This window comes from Cygnus atratus, chromosome 4 (genome assembly GCF_013377495.2).
Source record: "Cygnus atratus isolate AKBS03 ecotype Queensland, Australia chromosome 4, CAtr_DNAZoo_HiC_assembly, whole genome shotgun sequence".
NCBI classification, from domain to species: domain Eukaryota; kingdom Metazoa; phylum Chordata; class Aves; order Anseriformes; family Anatidae; genus Cygnus; species Cygnus atratus.
The window spans coordinates 68,345,212-68,368,937 of record NC_066365.1 but is presented as its reverse complement, the minus strand read 5'-3'; the positions used below and the strand labels follow the sequence as shown (position 1 = coordinate 68,368,937).

Genomic DNA, 23,726 nt, shown 5'->3' with positions numbered 1-23,726 from the left:
ATACTGTTTACTAAGCTATGGAGATAGTGTGATGTTTACATCTATCTGAGTGACAAGTTTTTAATAATGTGACTTGTTGAAGAAGGGAAGCCTTCAAAGAACCTGTCTCGTGGGTTAGCCAAATTCAGTAATGGTGTGGGTTGACTTCATAGAGAAAATACTCCAAGTCTGTGTTCTTACATTAACAAGATGAAAATTGCAATCAAGTGTCACCAAAATGACCCAAGTCTTACAGTGGATGAATAATGAGCATCTTCCGGGAAATTGCGAACAAGAAGCCTATTTATTGAGCTAGAAATAAGTTGACGTGGGATCTCACAAACTTTACTGGTAGCACAAGTTAAAATGGAGAGAATAGGTCATAGGTGTTTTCTGTGGAGGTACTTGGGTAGAGAATATCTCATTTTGGATTAAGGTGACGATTGTCTATCGCCAGGTATACCTTCGACTCCTAATAGGTTTAATATGTTGTTCCTAACATGCTGGAGGAGTATTGTGCCTTACCTTTTGGAGGGCTAAATGAGTGACCTACTTGGCAGCAGCCTCGTTGGCTCCTGCAGCAAGCATTTGGTTTTGTAACTGAGAGCAGCACTTGAGCTATCTGCTCGGCATTTTCCTATCTCCTGCTCGTCTTTACAGACAAAACAAGAACAAATTCTCTCAAGTCAGATGAATCATCTTTTTGTGGTGCCAGCATTGTCTCTCTTCTTCCTTCCCCCGTTATAGATGATTTCCTGTATTTAGCCCTTGGGTACGTAAGTCCCACTGACTAGGCCTGATGGAGGGAGCGTGCTTCACAGGCAAGATTTCCAACCTGCTGGATCCACTTGGAGATACACACAGGATCTTACTTAAACGGTTTTAGTGCCATACTGTTGGTTATCGTAGCCAGCTGAGGTATCTCACAGCTGACATGGTTGTCTGCAGCAGCTCTGGTTTCAATTCCTCCTGTTCCCCAAATGTCTTCTGCGACCTGGAGGGAGTTAACGCAGTTGCTTTGTGCCCAGGTCCTTGGCTGTCAGGTGGAGATCTGGCTATTTCCACTTCGGAACAGCATGGTAAGGTAAAAATGTTTGAGGACACTCGTATGCTATGCTATTAATGATCTCCCTTAAGTACTATAGCTATTGAACATAAACGTGCTGTACGTTAGGCTCCAGCGTAGCGGAGGATTGACCCGACACATTAGCTGTATTGATGCGGAGCACTTTCTGCCATCTGGAACCTGTGCCAGATTTCTCACTAATGCTTTACTCTTGGCAGCCGTTCAACTTCTGGCAACTTCTGTTTCTCCTGTTACTTGATTGTTTCAGAGCTAAAAGGTGGTTGTTTTGTATTTGAGGGTAGCATTCAGATTCTGTATCCCAAATTTTGGGTATAGCGAGAGTCACAAAAGCCTTGTAACATCCTCTGGAACGCTTCCACAGACTTCAGTGAAGATTTAAAGGCTTTCTGAAACTGCATGCAATCCAGTGGCTCTTGAAGGAGTCCCAGGGGACTGACTTCTTGCATCACTGACTGATTCATGGATACGTCTTTATGCATTGAAAAGTTTTCCCATCTCAATTGTTTGGACTATGCTAGAATAATTCAAGGTAGGCTGCGAAAGGATAGCCTAGGAGTTTGTGTTAGTGCCCGAAATAGCAGGCTTGGTGAAATGGATTAATAGCCTGCAAAATGAATCAGTTGGGTGACTTCATGTGGGTACTCGAGTTTTGGTTATAATCACCTTATCTCTGCTTTCTGTTTGGAACTCCAAGATCTTTAGTAGAACCAAGATCTCTTCCTGTAGGAAAGCTTCACAGCCTTCCCTGTTGGTGGCCTTCAGCTGGTGACTTGGGCAGCTAATCACTGACCTCCCTGCTTCCTCTCCAAATCTTCTCAAACACCGAGACTCCCTGGCAAGCAAGCATCTGTTAACAAGTACAAGCATGTTCTGTTCAGAGTCACTAAAGACGTGTAATTATCACCTAAAAATTGGGTGTTCATAATGTCAGTTTCCTAAGCAAAAACCCAACTGCTTCTAAATCAGTGTTGGGTACTAAGATATTTTGTTCTTTTATCCCCATGATTACTAAAACTATTTGGAGGTCCTTATCCATGTACAACCCTCCCCTGAAAATTAAGTTCGTTCTGGTTTCACCACTGCATCACATGAAATCGTGATTGTGCCTGTAGGTAGGAACCTCCAACCTCTTCGCTGCTGCCAGTCCAGTATTTACCAATTTACAATTACTGCTTAAAAGCTGTTTGGAATTAAATCAGAAAGGATTTATTTTTGTCTAAAACAATAATAAACTCCAGTAGCTTCCTGAGTTTCATGAGCAGTGCTGTGCCAATGATCCTAAAAGTCTGGTACACGCTGCTGATTACTTTCCCGCTTGGCTTTGGGCATGTTTGTTTTATATGCTGCATATTCCTGTGCTAGGAAGAAAACTCTTGCATTTAACCTTTTAAAAATATGGCTACACCCAGAAAATCCGTAGAGGTCTGTCTTCTTGTTACCAAAGCTTCCCGGTCCAAGGCCAGTCTGGGCCGGGAATTTCATGACCATGGACAGGGACGGCCGTGAGCGGCTGCGGCAGGCGGAGGTGGGCTGTGTCACAGCAGCCTCCGCAGCTCCTGACCCTGGCTGGAGTGCCAGTAAATATTCCTGACAGCTTCCCCTAGCCGCAGCAGTAATGCTGGCATCTTCTCCCAGGGGATTCCTGAGCGCAGTCTCGGGTGATCGTCTCTCTGATTCCAGGACCTCCGTGCACCGCTTCTTTCGGGTTCAGACGGCCCTCAACAACTTGCGTAAAATAAAAAGGCTGAATACACTGTCCCTTGTAGCCCAGATCACGTTGCGCTTTATGAGGCGTGGGCATTGTTTTGCTTTGGTTTTGCTCTGGGTGGGATCTTGGAGGGTTTATGGTGTTCAGGTGGGTGAGCTGGTTGTCACTCCTGGAGCGTGGAGGTGATCTGTCCAGATCGCAGCAAAGAGCTCCTTCAGCAGGAAATCACTGTGCTTCGCTTTGTCTTGGGGATGGGTACTTCCAGTGCCTCCAAAGCTCTTTGTGGGTTTCCTAAAGGGACAGAGGACAAAAATGGTCAGAATATTGAAATACACGACAGCACCTAGGCAAGAGTGATGGGACTCCCCAGTAGATCTGATTCAGCCCTCTCATCCTCTGGAAAACTGCTCTGTATCACATAGTAACTAGGCATGGTGTGGGCTCAGAAAAAGACTGAAGGAAGGGATACGTGTTGATGGTCGGATGCTCGGGAGCAATGTTTCAAACCAATCAAGAAACGCAAAAAGAAACAAAACCTTTGCTGTCCTAGAGGCCAACGTGCTGCCCTGTCCGATAGGGCTTGGTGCTAGACGAGTGGAGAAGAGAGTGATGGAGCTCGTGTGGAGTGATCCTTCTTTTATGGTACTTTTCCAGCTCTTCATAGTCCAGAGATAAACGATGTGATGCAGGCTATCTACTGCTGAGCCGATTTCTCACGGTGTTTTTTATAATTGCTCTTTGAGCTTATCTGTGCCTTCGACTTCCACAATGCCCTGTCCTTAAATCAGCTGCGGGCACGGGGGCAGGAGCCTGAACTTTCACTTCCTGAAACCGCTATCTTCCTATCCCTTGGACCGAAGGCACAAAGACATCTTTCTTCGTCTCCAGAACTCACGAAGGACTCTGGCAGCTTCATTCACCTGCCAGCAGCAGCAGTTCCGGGCCAGATTTAGCTGCGGCCGGCAGAGGAGCGCCGTAGCTCAGCCGCTGCCTGGAGAGCACCCAAGGAAGAAGCCGGAGCGGCATCAGGCTGTCGGAGGGAGGGAGCTCTGCGGGCGGCCGCACGCGGGGCTGCTCCCTCCCCAAGGTGGGAGGTGATGTAGAGCATCCGAGAGGGCCCGGAGCAGCTGGGGCAGCGGGGTTTGGCACAACAGGTACAGGCGGGGGGACAGGTAGCGTGGCCCAGACCTCCTGATGGCTTTCTGAAGGTGTGTTTGGGGAGGGAGATGGGCAGGGCGAAGAGCGGTGGGTTTCCTCAGTATTATGCGGTTGCTTACAGAAAATGCGTTGTCTCAGATGTTTCAACAAATGTAACTGTTCGCCTCCCTATAGAAAAATAAGGGGATTAATTCAAGTGCTATGGAATTACCTTTGAACGTTGTAGAATAAAGTACAGCCTTCATGTAACCTTTCTCTAGTCTGTGTCTTCCCTATTGCGCTTGAGAAAGTCAATGTGATGCTTTCTATCTGTTTTCCCACAGGATAAATTTGATTAAATTCCTTGCTTTTTCAGCATCACATTTCTTAACTGCTGAGGGTTCAGTGATGATGGCTTGAATTTAAGTCTGTTCCCTGTGCCTTTATTTTTCCTGAGGTTTTCATGGGACTTCTCATCCCTTGTCATCCCTCGCTTTCTTCGTGCTGCCTGTGTGACATAACCGGGCTTCCATCCCAGGGCAGCTGGGCGTGTTTCCGATCTTGTAACTCATCCCTCAGCCCACAGGAGCTCCGATTTTGATTGTGACAGGCTATTACAGCAGCTCCTGACAGGCTTTGTTCGAGTGTGTGCGTCCTAATTGCTTGGCCGGTTCTTCAAGGTCATTCAGGTGACTTCAGAGCATTGCTTGCAGCAAGGCTTCCCTCCTTCATGCTTTCTGGTGTGAATTATCCTGTGCTGAGATAGCGTGCCTGTTTTCCAGAGAACTAGGGCTTTAAAGAGGGTGAATTAGTGTGGCAGCAGCTTGCAAGATTTTATTTTTCCGTGTAAATAACATCTGTAGAAAGAACAGAAGATAATTTTTTCTAATTAACCTTACGGTGAAGAGGGCATGCGTGGTTCCTGTTCTAGGGATCATGACAGTCTGTCAGCTTTCCTTCTGGCACTCACCTTCACAAAATAGCCTTTTGAAAAAAACCCTGAAAATAGATGTTCAAGACTGTTTAAAAAAAACACTCACGGTTGTCCAGAAGTGACAGCTGTCTAGTTTGTCTCTTGCTTCACATTTATGTACTGAATGGCACCTGCTGACATATGGCCCGGTAACTAGATCCTGTAAGGCCCTTCTGCCTTTCCGCAGTCTCTTCAGGAACATGATGAACGTGGTGCTGTGGGGGAGCTGCCTCAGCTCGGGCACTTTCCTGTTCCAGACTTCGGACAGGGACAGTTTCCTTGATCTGCTCTGAGAATTTAATACTAAAAAATAAACAAAACCCACCTCCTGCTCCTCTGGTGGCAGTGAAGTACGAAGCAAGCGTTTACACACTAATTGTTAGTGCAGCTCTTCCATCACCGAGCTACTTTAGGAACTGTAGGACTCCGGCCTGAACATCACCCGCTCCTGGTGGTGAGTTGGAGTTATCCATTTGCCTACATGCTGCCTTCTAGCAGGGCTCTGCTTTGAAACATCCTCTGCGGCTTCCTCTGTAAAGAAAGCTTTCACGGGGAGAATATCTTAAAGCTCTTCAGTAGTGAACATGGGAAAAAAAACAAATCTGGTGCTTCTGCCATGACCTTGGCTTGTTGGAGCATTTTCTAATGAGAGTATTTTTCATTTACTTTCACCCTTACAGCTTCTGACAGACCACCTTCTCTTTACAACTCCTGTGCCTTGAAAAAAGATGTAGCTGTAGTTTTAGATCTATCCCTCATTTCCTTAAATTTTGTGAGACCATCTCATTGTATTTTTTTTTCCTGCTTAAAACCAGGCAGTTTTCAGCTTGCTATTGTTTGAGCCCCATTTGGATTGCTTCTGCGAGATTCCTCTAGTTTTTCTCTGTGCTATTTAGCCATCTCCTTCCCTTGCCAGTCATGTCATTGGTGCCTTCCTCCCTGTTCCCGTCTTCTCAGTTGTTTTTTGTATTTCTTCTTAAGTCTCGCATAGTGCCTTAAATCTCATGGCCTACAGACCTTTTACTCTTGATCAGACATTTTACTCTTGATGATTCTCTCTGCTTGTTTATTCTTTTTTTAGTTCCTTGATGTTTGTTCCTCCTGCAGATGTTACGGTCACTGCGAGTTTTGGGGGGTTTATACTAATATTTTGAACCAAACAATGCACGGTGCCTAGGATCAAGAGATGCAATGCTACTGACAAAAGAAAAGGTATCTTATTCCATGAAGCAGTGACTCCTGACATTCAGTTTTTTTTGTCATGAAAGGTACTAGATAACAAACTTCCCAATATTCTTCTTTTCTTGTCGAGTTCCTGAGTGCCTTAGGTGTGGTCGCTCAGCATCAGCATGTGAAAATACTATGGCTGATGCTTTTCTTATAATCAGTGTCTTGAATATAGGGAAGGTAAATGTATTTCCTTAATGAAAAGGTTTTTGAGAGATTTGTCTTTTTTCGAAGTTTCTCAAAAAGCGCTTTCAGAGCGGCAGCTACCAATTTCATTCTAAACTTTGTAACTGGTTTCTTTGCTCTTGAAGGCACGTGCATCCCACTGCCCAGTCAGCCTCCAGTACTGGAAGCCCTTTAATTGACGAAGAAGAGTTGTTGTTCAAAAAACTGTCCTTTTTTCCCCTTTTTGGAAATTGGGTGGAAAAAATAAAGCAAACTTGATTCGATTTTTTTGCTTCCATTGTTCTAGATCTGAGGTGTCTGACATGCGTATTAGGAGGGTGTTTCTTCAATGCCCACTCTTCAAAGTTAATTTTCTTATTTGTGTCTTCTCTAGTAATAATTTGAAGCTGGTTTTATCCTCTACTTTGCCTTTCGAAAGTCCAGCTGTAGACAGTAGCTTTGCAATAATGGTTCTGTGAACCAAGCAGCTGGAGCTGGTAGTCCGTGGATGAGTAGGGCTGAAGGATGCTCTTCTGTGCTGGGGGAGGCTTCAGTTTGAGTTTCTGGTTTGTTAGCTGGGCAAAAATATTTTCCGAAATCTGGAAGTCTGACATGCAAGATGTGGGGTTTTAAAGTTAAATGGGATAGTTGTTGTAGTCTTTAAAGCAGTCTTAAAAACATTAATATCAGACAGCAGGTAGGAAATTGGAGAAGAAAAGGAGGTTAGCACTAACAGAAGAGGTAGCATGAAGGTACGAGTTACATTATATCTGAAATTCAAGCAAGAAACCAGTGCTCAAGAAAAGGGGAATAAAAACACTGACTCTTTCTCCCCCCCACTTTTTTTAATCAAGCGCATTTCATTTCTTTTTCTTCAAGGCAGTACGGTTTAGGGTTCTTTGCCACCATCGACTATTTGCACGCTGTCTGAACTTCGTGCTTGTTCTAGTGTCATCAGATAGTACTGGATGAAAACACTTGTGGCTTGTCAAAGGTACTTCATTGGTATCTGGTGTAGTTTCTGCAACACTTGTGGAAAAACAGGGTGCAAAAGAGATCTTTGAGCGGTTTCTGTGTGAATCAAAAGTGGCACAAATCAAGCTACAGCGGTGGGATAGCTGACCGCAGCTCAGCGGCTTGCTGTGGAAGAGTCTTCCTGGTTAACACAGCATGCGTTTCTAAGCAGCATTGTATTCCACTTTGTAAGGGAAGGAATCTTTGGTAATTGTCTCAAGTTACAATAGATGCTTAAAAGCAAAATGCAAACAACCAAATACAGAGAAAACTTTGTTTTAATTATGACTTATTTTCTATGTCAATTCTCTCTGATCAGAGCTGCACTGCTAATAAAAACAGCTATACTACAAAAGCTTTAGATATATAAATTGTTATTTTTTTGCACCTGTAAAACTTTATGGTAGAAGAAATGGCTTTTCCCATGTCTGCAGCCAAACAGTCATTGAAACTTCAAAAGCTGTTTTATCAACCCTTAGATTCAGGGGAATGGTTTTATTGTTTCTATTTTTTTAATCTTTAATGCTGTTTTTAGCGTAAAACTTGACCAGTGTACTGTTATTTTGTTCCAGGTTTCGCTAAATGGTACACAGTTTACAGACAATTCTGTTGGATCAGAGTTCACAGGTGTTTCTCAGGTATGTGCAGCCAGATTTTGAGAGTGTGTATTATGGAAGCAGTCATATAATAATGGGAGAAGGAATTACAGTGACATATAGAGGAAGGATCAATAACAAGATCTACATTTTTTTTGTTTGCATTAAGGATTTGGCTAACTGAAGTCAGTTTCTGATAACTTCACTATTCAAGCTTTAAAAAGCAGTGCAAGTTACTATTTCTAAAGTGAAATTATATTATAATAAGCTTGAAATTGGACATGGATGTGAAAAAAGCTATGCAGTTTCATGGTAATAAAGTTATTCTTGGAAATAAATCTAAATACATAGCAGAGAGGCAGTTATTTCTGTTCCAGCTTGTCCTAGTTCCAACTTTCCTTTATGAATGTTATATCTGAACATGTTTCAGAGGGAAAAAGTGAGACTGGATGTTTTCTTGCAGAGATCCATCACACTTTTTTTTTTTTGAAGCTTGACTAGTCAAAAAATCTTTTCTCAAAATGTACACTTTAACTCTGATTTTGCTAGAGACAAATACAATGTTTATATGACTTCAAATGATTTCTGGATTGGATTAGATTCAATTTCTGTTGTAACAAATGTTCACTGCATTCTTAATCTCATGAATAAGAAATGGCAATCCATAACTTCATTTTAGCGTGACAGAGCTACAATAGATAGCTGTGATCCTTATCGTCTAGATTTTGTCAAGGTTCTAAATACCCTTTCTGAAATGAACTGCTTAGAGACAACAACTACATCTGTGACCCGCTCAGTTCTCATTCTTAGCAGTTGATTGCATCTTTCTTTAGGGACCTAGCACTCCCGTTTGAACTTGAAGTCTGTGTTAAATACAGGCCCAGTTAGGAGACTGTGGGTATTTTACTGAGTCTGTCTAGCAAGCATTAAGATTGTTGTTCCTGCTTTATTTGCCATCGTGTGTTTTGTTTGTTTAACGATGATAAAGTTCTAGAAGTCCTTGCGATGTGGTTGGTGTATGTGCTGAACCTTACCTTTGCAAAAGAGTGTCGGGTTGCTGTAACTTGTGCACTTCTACTTTTCTTTCCTCTACTTTTCTTCCTTGTTGGAAGAGTTTCTGCAGCTGATGTTTATAAGGATTTGCCTTTAGAAGCTGGAAACATGTCTTCATTATACCAACAAAGACTTGATCTGGCGTCAAAAACATTCTTTAGGAAGGAAACTTTCAGGGCTAAGGGGATGAACAGCCATGGTGGCCTGCTGTGTTTTGCAGACAGGGTTTAGGTGTCAGTATGAGGCATCAGCTCAGCCAAGAGCCCTGTCTAGCTTGAGAAATGTGTTCATGCTTGTAGAGCTGTTCTGCCTTTAAGAAGGCAGAGCGAGTCTTCCCTTTTAAATGATGATACCTGAGAACCTTGAGTAACATCTGGGGAAGGAGTGTTTTTCTTGCCCTAGTGCTTACGTGTGAATTCTTGAAATGGCATCAGTGAGGGAGATCAGCTGTTCGTATTAAATCTATTAAGTTTCCCAGGAATTTATGAAAGATAAGATATTTGAGGAGATGATTTCAGTGTGTCTTTTATTAGTCCAGAGTTCTCAGTTCTTTCCATATTGTTGAGTCAGTTTTAGAAACACAAAACACAAAAATCAACTTCATAATGCTGTGCTGTTTCTCTTCAGATGTCAACAACAGGGAATTCATTTGTTCTGCCTGTGAAGACAAGAGGACAGTCAGTTGTGTTACAGCTTGGCTTAGTTCTTTGCCCTAGAGAACTTGCTTGATATGTACTTGTGCAATATAGGCCTACAGGATCCTTAAAGCAGTGTTGTGTTGGTGTTGAGCAGTATTTAGATGGATGCTTGAATTACTAAAATAAAATTTAAATATTTTGCCTTTCCTTTGAGAAAGAATGTGACTATTTTCTAGTACCTAGTAAGAGGCCTACAAGAAAGCTGGAGAGGTGTTCTTTATCAGGGAGTGTAGTGATAGGACAAGGAGGAATGGCTTTAAACTAAAAGAGGGTAGGTTTAGATCAGATATAAGGAAGAAACTCTTTCCTCAGAGGGCGGTGAGGCACTGGAACAGGCTGCACAGAGCAGTTGTGGATGCCCCATCCCTGGAGGTGCTCGAGGCCAGGCTGGATGAGGCTTTGGGCAGCCTGGGCTGGTGGGAGGTGTCCCTGCCCATGGCAGGGGGTTGGGACTGGATGGTCTTTAAGGTCCCTTCCAACCCAAAGCATTTTATGACATTGAGGCTTGCACAGAGGATATTAATCATTAAGGCAGAGCTAGTAGCTCTAGAATTGGACAAATCTGAAATTCTGCCGTTAAAAGATGTTTCGTTCCATCAGTTACAACTTTGACTTCTTGTGAAGTTGTTCTTGTTTGGCTTGTGCTGCTTGACCTATTTTAGAGCGTTAGTCTTGGTGAACAATCAGCATTTCATGTCTGAGCCATGACTTCATGCACAGTAGCATTAGAAGAGAAGTGAGATGAGAGATTTTTAATTGCCTTTGTCCTCATAAGTCAACAAGTTTGCTTTACTCAATAGCTGATTGTGGATTTAAGGCCTCACTGATTTTTTTTGTTGTTGTTAAAACCAAGCTAAATTTCTGTTTTGCAACAAGCTTAGCTAAGAGTGTCTTTGTTCCAAGAATTATTGAACAGGAAGGTGACACCAGACTTCAGAACTGTTATTTGCCTTTTTACTTCTGAGAATGACAACAATAAAAGGAATTGTACTATTCCTTTTTTACCTAATAGATTTTTTGCACTTAGGTTCCCCATCTAAAATAATGCAACCTGTAGTCCATGCCCATGAAAAGCATTACTATTTTTAAATGGAATTTATTCATAATACCGGTTTGGCAAACAATTGTTATTAAGACTGCAGTGTTTGATCTTGAAATACTTGAAATGTTTACCATTTAATAATGACTTAGATTTTTAGTTTGTTTTTAAATCTGAGTAACTTTTTCTGTTGTGTTGTATGAATAACCAGTATGCTCTCAAAACCTTTATTTGTAGACGCCATTTACCTTTGGCTTGGGCCAAAGGGCACCATATACAACTGGCGAGCATTGTCTTCTTTGTAGAAGTGAACGAAAAGATACTTCGCTTTCAGAGAGCGGGATAAAAAATTCTAGCAAAACAGCACTTTCCACATCTCCAAAAGCAAACAATATGCTGCATCTTCCACTGTGGGTGTGTCCAGACTGTAGACGAACAGTCGAAAAGGAGGAGAGGCATGCTACAATAGAGCAATCTCTTGTGGTGAGTTGAAGTAATTCAATTTGGTACACTAAGAAGATGAGTTACAATGTGCTGAACGCTACTCTGTGCTTTGGAGCCACTTAAATTGTGAGTGCTTGGAAAGAATTTTAGGTGATCTTGAGTTGTTTCTCGTATGAGCTAAACTGAACAGGCAGGTTGTTTCTTGCATTTGAAAAATGAGGTCTGAGTTTGGGATTTTTGAATAGAGAAGTCTCTTACTGTTTTTTGCCCTTTCAATTTAGTGGATCTCATGCTTGGTCCTTTCCCCTTCTTAAATTTGGTTTCCTCAACTCTTACCAGTGCTACTTCATGCAATCCAGTATTTTCCTACTCTGCCTGCTCACATGTACTTCCCCCCCTTTGTGGTCTGTGTAGTAGACTAAGTTTTCCGTGTGCTTGCTCTGTTCTTGGACTGCACTTAGAGGGCTACCTTCCTGCCTGTCTCGGTTCTGTCACTTTCCCTTCCCTTTTTCAATAAAGAAGCACTTTGCATAGTATGTGTGTAACAATCGCTCATTTTTGTAGCACTGCAGACACTGATTTAATGTATTGTGTTAACATTTCAGGCTATGTTTTTGTTGTTTTTTTTGCAATTAAGTGTGAAAAAGTCTTTTCAAATAAGAATTCAACCTCAGTGAGAGCAATGCTCATCCTAACAAACGAAGTTCTATGTCAGGTCCAGCCAGGCCCCATCAGAAGTGAACTATAAGGCTATACTGAAGAACCAAATCATCACAACTGATCTGGGAAGCCTCAAATTTCCAATAATTGCAAGCGTTATAGATTCCAGCTGACATCTCTGTGTAGAGAGCTAACAGACCTTTCGCAAGCCTGCAGGCACATGCAGATCTTATTTCAGTAAACAATTCAGTGTGGAAAAATGATTGTCTTTGTATAGCATAGGTTGTGAAACTCATGTTAGTGGCTCAGTTAATCCTTGTTTTAATAAGGACGGTTTAAGAGTATATCATTTGTACTTACAGTTATTGTTTACTGATATTCTTGCTCTTAACAAGGGTTAATGGAATTAATCGAAAAAGATAACATTTAAGGGGATTATATCAGTAGCCTGATAGTAAGCACATTCTAGAGATGTCAAAAAACAGCAATACTGAAGCACGTAATTGTTCAATCGAGTCAAAAGTTTTGACACATTGCATTAAAACTGAGCTCAGATAGTGAAGACGTTGTCCTACAAGTGCAAGGAAGGCAGGACTTGCTTCCTAAAACTCTTGTTAAGTTATAAATACTCCAGATCAAATCAAAATTGATGATGTTTAGCAACTGTTGCCTTGTTTCAAGAGGGATTTTTAAAAGCAAAGTATCCAAGTTTGCAAGTTTAACTTAAAGCAACTAAATGGATTAGGTGGCTAGTCAAATTAGGAAAAAACGGGAGGAAAGAACTCAAATTTGTTAGCAGTCACTGCAAACCAGTGTGTAAGTGGCTTTGTACAGATGTTTTTGTGCTCAGGCTGCTGTTGCTGTCATTACCTGGATGTTCTGACACTTGCATTGCTTCAGCTGCATCCCCAGAAGCTGCTCTTGCTGTTGGCAGTAGATGCCTGCAGGTTTGGTTTAACATCTGTCTGCATCCTGTTCCAGGATGTGGAGCGAAGCACAAAAAGCCCTCTGTCATTCTCCTAATGTGGGAGAAGCTTCTGCCTGGCATCACAAACAACTGGTGGCAGCCTTGGGAGGGTGCAGGAAGGGAAGCATGGTGTACTAGGGCTGGAGCAGAGAAGAGAAAGAGAACCTGGAGCCCAAAATACCAGCAGCCTGCGGAGAGAGGTCTCTCATCTGCTAGGACTGAGCAGCACTGCATGCAGGAGATGGAAAGCTGCTGTTACTGGGTTTTGGTGCTGACATCCATTATGGCAAAGCACTGTGCCTTACTGTTATAAACAAGGAGATTTCATGCTTTTTGCTGGAATGGATTGTTAAACTACAGAAGTCAAACATACTGTCAAGTAAGAGACGGAAGAGATATTACTAGTTTATATGGTTAATCATGGATGATGCAAGCTTCCCTTTAGCTTAGTTCATTGTTTATGCTGGAGAGCATGAAAGTGATAATTACAACCAACATGCATCCATTATTAGAAATGGAACTCTATTTACATTACTGGCTTTCTCAGTCCATCTTTTGCATTTATTGGTCTTTTCAAAGATAAATTTTGTGTGCCTGGTGGTCTTCTCCCAAAATATATTCAGCACTAAGAATTGTCATATTATTTGCTTATCTATTAACATTTTACACTTGTACCGTACAAACCAAAGTTGCTACCTGTGTTTTTTTCCTTTCAGAGCCAAGACTTCCTTTTGCACATGCCTCTTGGAAACAGTGGATCACAGCAGGAATCTGTAGGAGGAGGAAGGATAACTGTTGGAGCTCAGACGGTGCCTGCTGCAGATCTTAGCAATTCCTCTCCTTCAGACATAGCGTGCAACTGTGAGGCCTGTAATGAGCGCAGGTAGGAACTGAATTGAAACTCAATAGCATAATGCCTGTAGTCAGACCTTCCGCAGTATATTGTAGCTCGTTTGTTAGCTGATGCTTGAACTACTTAAACAGGGCTATCTGACAATGGTAGTGACTCTTATCTAGTTTTGTGCTGTATTTTAACCATATATTCTGTTTTTAGACACTTAAGGTTTTTCCTGAAGAGCATCTTCAGAATAGTAGGGATCAATACCCCTATTTGATGTACAAATTGACGGTAACTATTTTTGTTATGATTTGCAGAGAAATTTCAGCAGAGACTGAACGTGAATCTCAGCAGCTTCAAAATTACTGGTCAGAAGTAAGATACATGGTTCGATGTATATATCGCCAAGCCGGGACCCCTTTGGCAGATGACCAAGACCAATCTTTGGTACCAGATAAAGAAGGGATGAAAGAGCTGGTGGATAGGTATGGCACTTTGAAAACTATATATTAATTATTAAGGGGATTTTTTTAAATGAGTTCCAAGTAACTTGAAGCATTGATTTTTTTTAATAAAATGTTACTTACCATCTTTAAGTCTGTTGGTTCAGAATGGTTGCCTCTCCATTAGAATGAAAAGTCAGAGTTTGCTGTACTTCACATGGGATTTTAAAATGCTAGATTGAATGTATGGAAAAATACTATTTTTGTACGCTATTTGCAATAGCGATATTAATGGATAATCATGGAAGAATTCCAAAAATGTTATTCCTCAAAAGATACTGAGATGATTACTGTTAATAATAAGACACTGTTTAGCTTTCCCCACATGAGGATCTTACTTTGTTGAACAAACTTGATTTTATAGTAGTGACTGCATGTTATAGTAGTTGTAACATTGAGAAGACGTTTTTGAGCTTTTCTAAGTATGAAGTCAAAGATGTGCTTAATGAGCTTGCTGGTTTTTTTTCCTTGTCAGAATATTATGGTTGTCCTTGTGCCGGAGCACTTTATTGTAGCTTCTATCCAGCTGAAAGTGTGGGCAGAGAATAGGTTCTCTCAGTGTATGTACTTTAATACGTGAAGGTCTGACTGATCTGAACTGTAGTTTTCTATCTTCAACTAGAAACTAGTTAATTCTGGCAAGGTAGAGAAACTTGTGAAAGGTAGTCACGTAGAGCTATATTAGAAGGCTATAGTTCTGAATCAGTCTTAATAAGTAATTAAATAAGCTTTTTGCACTTCAGTTATATAAAAACAGAGTGTTTAGTTTTGAATGTGAGTTGTGTAAGTGCAGAGTAATATAGTATGCCTACTTATTAGTCACACTTTGTTTATTCAAATTAAGTGATCAAAACACACAACATAGGTTTTGAAATCAAAGATTCTTAAATATAGTCACGCTTTATTTAAATTAAGTGATCAAAGCATACAATATAGGTTTTGAAATCAAAGATTCTTAAATGTAGTGTGTAGGTAATTAAAACTGAATCACAGCTAAAATGGTTGTTTATTTCTGTACAGTTTCCCTTTAATGGAAAAACTTCGGAAATTTTAACACATACTGTGCAGCTTTCTTACATAGGAGCCTGTCTCTAGAACTGTTTCTCACTGTTGAGAGAGATTGTGAAAACTAAACGGCAGAAATAGGATCTCAGAGAAGGAAATGTTCAGTGGTAACATGATGGTTTTGCACTCCTTGTGGTCTCCAAAATATGAAATAAAATTAGTATACTAAGTTTGTACAAACTGGATTTGTGCAGACACGTGTGACTTCAGTTTGTGGTAGTAAAATTTAATGGAACTAGTCAAAGTAGGTACTGAAAGCTATTTTTTGTTTGTTTCTAGAAAGGAAAAGAAAGAAGAAAATGTCAGTAGTGTGCCAAGTATCATGCTGTGGCCACGTAAATCTTTTTCTAAAAGGTTTTCTGAAAGGCAAACTCTTTATTACTTCACGCTCAGCTCTGTTAGATAGCGATGGCAAGAAAAAAAACTGATCTGCGTTCTTGAAAAGAAGTAGTGGTGCCAAGTACTGTGCCTATTATAAGTTGGTTACTTCATGACAGTGTGATATGACTCTATACTGAGGGAAGAGCAGGGACTAGGGAGTAGTGGACTTGCACAAAGCTGTAAGTACTTAACTAATGCCTTTCTTCTTCCCCGCCTCCCTGAGACAAATACTTACAAGTCCATGCACAGGACTTTCAGTTGTACAGTTTCACTCTGAAGTGCTTCAAAGCAGCCATCGTGTTTTGGTAGAAAGCAGTGATGATGGCTGACTGAAACCCTGTTCTTCTTGTGACTGAAGTGCCCACTGAGATGGAGTTGTGAAGTCCTGCTAGGGACTGGTGACTAAACCATTCTGTTAGGTATTTGAGAGCTCTCAGTATACAGCTGGAGAAGGGTGGTGATAGTGATGCTGATTTTATTCTGCATGCCAGCTCAGGCTTGTGCGTTACCTTCTCCCACTGAGGAGCTGTATCCCGATGCACACATAGCAGAAGGCAGCCCTGGTTTGTTGGGCAGTGTTCACGTGCTGCTTGGAGCTGCAGCAAAAGATTCTGGTGTGTGGGAACTTTGGGTGCAGCAACCACAGCACCTGCCCAGGATCGTCAGAAGAGTTTTCCTCTCTGTGAGGTGTTTCAAACCCACGTTTCATTTCCAGAAGAGTATCAGACCTAGCCAGCTCTGCGCTATCCTTCACAGGAAGCCCTGACCCTCTCAGAAGCTGTGACTTCGAATACTTGCAACCCTCACTGCTGCATGGCTAAAAGGATGTGTAGAGGGCAGTATGTATCTGTAGCTTGAAGGTTAGTCTGCTTCCCTCAGACAAATGACTACCAAATTCTGGTCTAGATTTAAAACAAGAAGAAAAAAGCCACCAATCATTTGTGATGAATGTGGCTTAGGTGCTACTGAAGTAGTACCCTAAGTTGTGTTCTTAGAAGGATGCTCGTAATGGTCTCATGAATCCCACAACCCTCTCTGCAGTGACGCATCTTTAAAAAAAGGTGCGAAGAGTCTTTGTAGAGAAGACCCCCAACTTGGGGTAAGAAAGTCACAATGAAAGTGAGAATGAGTTTGAGTGCCTTAAACTTCATAATTGTGTGAAATGTCATCTTTCAGTTGAATTTAACAATGGAAGGGTCCCACAAAGCAGTCACAGAGCCCAGTCTGGTTAGTATGTGTTCACACGTGTGCTGACTGCCTGGTGAGTCAAGGTCCTCCAATGGCTTGAAGTAAAGGACTGTCCTTCTGCATGTGTTAATTGAGCCTGGGTCTGGCTGGTCCAAGTAGACACTTATTAGGGTTGTGTGTGAGAGAAAGAACGAAGAAGTGGTAAAGAAGCATGTCTGTAGAATCTAGGTGCTTGTGGGGTTGTATGCCAAATGAGTAAGGGTTTTTAGCTCACAAGGTGCAGTGAAGCCCTGAGGTCCTAAATGAGTTTGCTCAGGGGCAAACATCCTTTGCTAGTCCTAGTCTGAAAGGTACATAGCAGTAGGGAACTGGGTTGTTCTCCCAAATCCAAGGTAGTTGTGTAAACCTTAGTCACTGTTTTTTTAATAACAATAATAATTATCTATAACTGTGAAGTATTTTTTAGGAGAGTGAAAATTGATTATTCGCATATATTTCTTTTCTGTCGCAATTATTCTAAAAATACAGACTTTGTGAAAGAGATCCATATCAGCTTTACCAACGGTTGGAACAGCAAGCTAGAGAATATGTACTTGAAATGAAGGTTCGTCTGCTCAGACACTTGTCGCTGGGATCTAAAGTTGCATCAACGTTAGCAATACAAGGGCCACCCCAGGCACATCAGTTCATCTCACTCCTACTTGAAGAATACAGTGCACTCTGCCAGGCAGCATGCACAATCAGCGCCTTCCTAGTTACTCTGGTAAGATTGAAAAAACAACCTATGTGCTTCAGCTTGCTAGGGGTAGTGATCGTAGCGGTGTTCTGGGTTCTTTAAGAAGTCATCTGTGATTTGTAAAACACAAGGTCTTCTGTGTGCACCTGCATGGAGGTGGGGATATTCTGAAAATGTGGCTTTTGCTTTTCAGAAGGGTAGGTTAGGCATCTCTTACAGTGAATCAATGAAATTAGCCTCTGTGAAAGAACAGGTGCATTGCTGTTTGTGGTGCTTATTTTGAAACTAGCCTTTAAGGCAATCTTCTACGAAATCTTAGGTAATTTCTTGGAAAATGGATGAAACGTTTCTGTTTCTCTTCAGTGATGCCTTGAAAAACACATTTGAAGGAGGCAGACTTGTGTGTAGCACTAACACAAATTGTTCTTGTGTTCAATTTTTTCTTTTCCTTCATAAACAAGAATGGATACTCGAAAAGGTAATCTCTTCCCAGGAATTAATATGCAGTCTAATTATTTCTAAAGTTTTTGTTCTCAAATCCCTTTTTTGTCAGCCGATTATGCTGTCAGATTTGGAATTGAATTGGCAAGTAGGAAATCAGCAATAGCCTTAAATCTGTTCTTGAGTAACTGTCCATCATGTGTGAGTAATACAGTAAACAAACTTGATAGTTGTTAAAGGACCGAGGTTATTAATCCTGTTTTGTTCAGAACCTTTTTTGTACATCCTTTTCCATTACCTTTTTCCTCTTTATTCTTGTGTAAACTTTGTGCAAGCACAAACTTGGTCAATTTGGTGAATTTTGGTTTTGATTGCTGATTAGCTAAAAGTGACTGCCTGGGTATGTAAAGAAAGGAAAAGAGTGGGCAGTAACAAGATGACCACAGGTGAGAAAGATAAGATGGAATGGAAACTGAATGTCATCACTGAGGTGGGGGCTGTTCCTGTGTAGAAAGTCAGGCATATCTGTTCCTGTGTAGAAAGTCAGGCATATCTGTTCCTGTGTAGAAAGTCAGGCATATCTGTTCCTGTGTAGAAAGTCAGGCATATCTGTTCCTGTGTAGAAAGCCAGGCATATCTGGTACTTTTCCTGTTGTCAGTAGTCTGTATTTGTTGTTGTCCATATTACCTTTGCAAGCTTTGTCACTTAGATTCAGATAAGAGGTCACTATATAACAACAGTGACAGATAAACTGCCACCTCCAGTTTTCTGGCTGCTTTTAAGTCATCAAATGTAGGTGCTTGAGAGAAATACCAAGTGAAATGCAATTCTTGTTGTGTTTAAAAATAAATAAATGCCAAATAAGAAAACTCAAAGTACCCTAGACTACTCTTAACCTTTTCTTCCTGCAGCCCAGTAAGTACTGAAAGCTTCATTTCTACTATGCTATGACACTGAGAAGTTGAAATGTGAGACTTGGAAGTATAAGATACTTTTCTCTTGTCATACATTTGGTAGATTTATTAGGTGACCTTTTCATTAAATAGACTGGTATGTCACAGATTTCAGTACAGATAGCAGGGTGACTAGCCTTTTCAGTGTGCATGGTCATTTTCTCTGAAGATACTAGTGCACTATAGAAGAATGAATCTTTTCAGCTGAAATACACAAAAGGCAGTCAAGATCTTAAAACATTGTTTTTTACTGCAGCTTTCCTTTTAAAGGTTAAAACCTTTGCATGTTGCCTGCTGTACAAAGACTTACAATGCCTTGAATCTCTACCTGCAAGGAGCTAATTTCTCAGTGAAGTTATGACTGTCCCACCTTTCAAAGGAATCCAGCAAATGTGCAAAGTGAAGAGCAGGAACTAAAGCCTTTTGCCTTACCAAGGAATGGAAGACTGTACTGAGAGCAAGCTGGAGAGACTGGGGGCAGTATAGAAAAGCCCTTGAGTGTAGAGACCTCAGTATAGTGGTCTAGAAGGGAGAACTTACTTAGTATTTTTTGCAAAAAATACTGTATGTTTCATAATCAGATACACAAGAAGATTTTGTAGATAACTGTTGACCGTCTTGTTCACAGCATAATACGGAAATTGCATTGGTAATTCACCTTTTTCATTGCTGACCCTTGAGAAACTATTAGCAATTCATAGAAGCTTTAAATATTTTGAAGACATAGCATTCAAAGTGAAAGGGTACGTGTCTCTTGTGCAACCGGTGAAAAAACATCCTACCCCTAAATAGTAACAACAATACCAAGTCCTTGATTTTTTTGAATACCGATGTTCTACTACTTAGGTCTGATATGAGTATGTATTAATTTTTAACTCACTATGCTTAACAAAACTTCGAAATTCTAAAATATTTCTGGTGCGTAGGTTTCACCTCCTGACCTGATAGTCAGAATGCTTGCATTTACTTTCGCTGTTTGAGGGAATCTGCTGTAGAAAACCTGTCTACTCCTGTTCATACGGAAAAACCTAATAACTTGGGAAAAACACATTGTACTTACCTTTGATTCTGATGTTTTGATAATGGACTTACTTTTTAGGCCTTGAAATTAAATACATTTGTATGTTAAATGATCTCAAATAGAAGAACATTCTGCTTATTAGAGAAGTGAGCAGTTGGTCTCTTGGCTATTTAGAAAACTCACATTTTTCAAAAGAAGTTGCACTTTGAGAAACCTCTCTACTTGATTTATGTCAATTTTGATGGCAAGCTATAATTTTTATTCCCATGTGTCTGTTACTGGATAAGTTCAAAGAACTGAAAAACAACCAAGGATGAGACAACTTGACAAGAGAACCTGAGAATAACTGGTTCAGATCATAAGATACATCCTTCAGTGCAGAGAGAAATGGAAGCTTTCAAAAACAGTCTTTCTTTTTTCATAATCCATGCCAATTTAGAAAAACAGAAAATGAAGCTACATCTATTAAGCCATTAAATAACTGTTTCATAGTTTGAATATTAAAACTGAGTAATACATGAGCTGAATAATGAAGCCTGTAGGCTGGTGGGTTTAATAGAAACTAGACTTAAAAGTTTTTGTCTTGAGACAAAAGTATTTTTTTCTTTGTGTTTTATGACCTGAGCTTATTTCTGTTAATTTTTTTGTTATAGGAAAATGAACATTTGAAGAAATTTCAGGTGACGTGGGAATTGCACAATAAGCATCTGTTTGAAAATCTGGTATTTTCTGAGCCACTCCTGCAGAATAGCTTGCCAACGTTAGTGTCGCAGCTAAGGTAGAGACTTCAACTTCTCTTTTCTTATTTAAAGGAGAAAGCAAAATTCTTGTTGGCAGCCACTGTGTTTAAAAATAAATTGCTCTGCTTGTCCAATTTAATAGGTAAAAAGTCTTGTCAATATGTTTGGAAAAGGGTCTTGTTGATGGAACAGGCTGCTGTCATCACTTGCTTGTCAGAAGAATTACTACTCCAGTCTGCTTACTTGTGGGTTATCTAGTAAAATGTCAGTGCCCTATGAAAATGCTGGTCTTGATTTGAACGCTAGTCTCCTCATCAGGCACTGGTACTGTATTCACATCTCTGCAAGTGAATTAAAGCCTGAGTGCCTTCCTGCTTTTAGTGGTGTACAAATAACTTTTTTTTTTGCTTACTTCAGTGAATAGATGGCTTAAAGAAAACCCCACACCCTTGTTGTATGTTTGTAGATCCGATGGCATATTGCATTTCCTGAGGCTTTAGAATATGTATTTTGTTAGTAAAATCGTTCTGCCTGTGGTTTGTGTGCCTGAAAGGGCTTTTTTTTTTTTTTCAGAAAAGGTGTTGTATGAATTCACATAAATTTAATTCTTAATCTTACAATATTAAGTTCTGATCTTTTTAAAGTACAGCCATGCATGGTTCATGTTGACCTCTCAGACTTGTTTCTGACGAAAACGTTAGTGCTCTGTGTGTGCTTGTCCTAAAGGTACTGTCTTGGATATTTTTTTCCCTGCTACAAGAGCAATATGATTGAATGTCTCAGTCGCAAGCAATGTTGCTCACAGCAAAAAGAGAAACTTCCGAGTTCTCCCTTTGCTAGCAGATACTCAAAAGGGAAGCAAGAAAAGGCAGGAAAACATGCTTGCCACTGGGCTTAGCACTGGGTTGGTACTGAGACCCCGTTTCAGACAGGTATTTCTGTTACTGTGTTCAACAGCATGTTGTTCAGTTGCATGCTTGTCCTTTGCTCTCTTGATCTGTGCTTGACTTCCTAGTACTGCTTTCACTGACTATCCTCAGGCATCTTGCATGTTTTCTACAAAGGTTTCTCTGCACCTCTTACTACATCAGTCCTGGTTGTATCAAGGCTATTTATATTGTCATTCTCTATAGAGATGAGAAAATTAGCAAATGACCTTAAGTTTCTCTTAAGTCCAAAAATGTTGGATTGTTTGCCTTTACCTGTTGTTCTCAAGTGCTACGGGAATTCAGGTCAAAGCAACAGAAGGTGTTTCTCTGAGGAGCTTCACTGTAGTGACAGCTACTTCCAAGGCTTAAAGTCAGAGTCTGTTCCTGCAGGAACGGCTTTACCAGTACGTCAGTGCTCCCTATATAGCGTTACGGGTTTTTCACTTAAATTGTGGTTTTGCCTAGATTGATTCACATGAGTCTTCTTTGAAAGCAGAAGTTCAGCACAAGCTTTTCATGTTCCATGGTTTCTAGTTTATAGACTCTTTCTTTAGAAAGCATAGGCTTCTGCTGTTCCTTTTCACGTAATCAGATTTTTTTTTCTTATGAGATCTCTGGGCCTTAACCATCCCTAAAGAAATGTGAATAATCCTACCTTCCATTGGGAATTTGGTACCATATGGAGTGGAGGAACATCACAGCAGAGGCCTCGCATGGGGGAGCGTGAGCATCAACCTAGTCTCTTGATGATTTCATCTTGAATAGCAAATGAGGATTGGCTTTTTACACTCTTTGCTGTTGATTTCAAGCCTTTAAGAACTTCTCTCTGAAGGAATACTGAACACTTCACAAATGGTCATTGTATAAATGCACACTGGTTTGTAAAGGGTACATTCTAGTAGAAATTCTCAAGGATCTGAGAGGCTTCTCCATCTCTGAGAGGGAGGATCTCTGAATGGTCTGTCTCTAGCAGATGGAAATATAGTTTGCAGTAGATCTTATGGCTAAAATGCTTGTTTATATGTTTTTTGGGAGCACTGAGGTTCCTCAATGTGGTCATTGGTCTCGCCTCTAGGTGTTGCATCTGTTAATGCTGAAAGAACCCTGGTCTTGCTGCCTGGTCTTGCTGTTCTGCTGGTTTGCGAAAGGAGAAAACTAGTTGGTTGAAAGTGAGCTCTAGTAAGTCTTTTCACCTAGCACAGGGATATCATTAAGCTCAGACATTAGGATTAGTACTTTTGGGAGGACTATTTGACATGATACAAGATTTACAAGATGCTAATTGTTTATGTAGTTGCCATGAAGAGAATATAGTCTCTGAAATTCACTTTCAGAAGTTTGAGACTTATTTGAGGTTTTTATTAAAGCTCCGGTTACGGAGCCTTTAGAAATGCATAGTCCGGTTTAACTATACAGCAATAAAAGAGCCTTTGAAGGATTGAAAAGTATTGTGTTGTCTGTAACTTCTGAAAAAAAAAATCTTGGCTGTGTACAGAATTTTCTAACCAAAAGCCTATTCCTTATATCAGTTCTAAGAGTAAGCACCTGGTTTTCTTCAGACTTCTTGAAGGAAAGGCAGTCTTTCTCCTGGTTCAGGATACAGAGCAGACTCTTTTGCAACAGCCAAGACTCCTCTATAGGCAGACCCTTTCACTTCTTCCCACCCCCCAAAAATAACAAATGGCCACAAATTCATATTGAAGGGATGTTCTGTTAGGTGGTTATCTTGATTGATGTTTATCCCTTGTCCAGTTTTGCCTTACTGTTGTTAGAGTCTTGCTTACATGCAGTAGAGAAGGTACTGCTGGAGTTCTGTGACGGAAGAGCATTGGTCTCATTGTTTTCCCTTCCTGAAATGTGAAATATTTCACGTTTCCTTCCTGAAAAGTGAATATTTAGGCATCCCAGCTTCACTTGGGTTTTGAGTGTTCACTCTTTGTCATCCCTCATCTAAATGACTAGACCTTTTGTACATCTTAGGCTGTTTCAGAATGTGTAGTTTGTGTGCTGTGGTTAATTCTGAGGATATTTATCAAACGTCTGACTGTAAAAGATGCTTGCTTAGTGATGATGCTCAAACAGCAATCCTGAGGGGAGGTGGGATAACTAGCTGATACAGGTGGTCAGCTGTGCCAGGTCTGGCCCTCTTCTCAGGGTAGACTAGAGGGTCTTAATGTGCTGCA

General features: G+C 40.7%; 1 protein-coding gene across 3 annotated transcripts in view; it reads left to right on the top strand.

Moving 5' to 3' along the window:
• The window catches only part of FAM193A (family with sequence similarity 193 member A), a 76,139-nt gene that overhangs the window by 21,757 nt on the left and 30,656 nt on the right, over positions 1 to 23,726 (top strand). For 2 of the 3 annotated variants that reach the window (XM_035547203.2, XM_035547205.2), the window contains exons 2-7: positions 7,863 to 7,928; positions 10,914 to 11,159; positions 13,464 to 13,630; positions 13,903 to 14,070; positions 17,251 to 17,485; positions 20,528 to 20,652. In XM_035547203.2, coding sequence (XP_035403096.1) covers positions 11,070 to 11,159; positions 13,464 to 13,630; positions 13,903 to 14,070; positions 17,251 to 17,485; positions 20,528 to 20,652 — 785 coding nt within the window. In that variant the 5' untranslated portion in view covers positions 7,863 to 7,928; positions 10,914 to 11,069. The remainder of the gene's footprint in view (positions 1 to 7,862; positions 7,929 to 10,913; positions 11,160 to 13,463; positions 13,631 to 13,902; positions 14,071 to 17,250; positions 17,486 to 20,527; positions 20,653 to 23,726) is intronic. The other variant, XM_050710236.1, reaches the window with a different exon arrangement.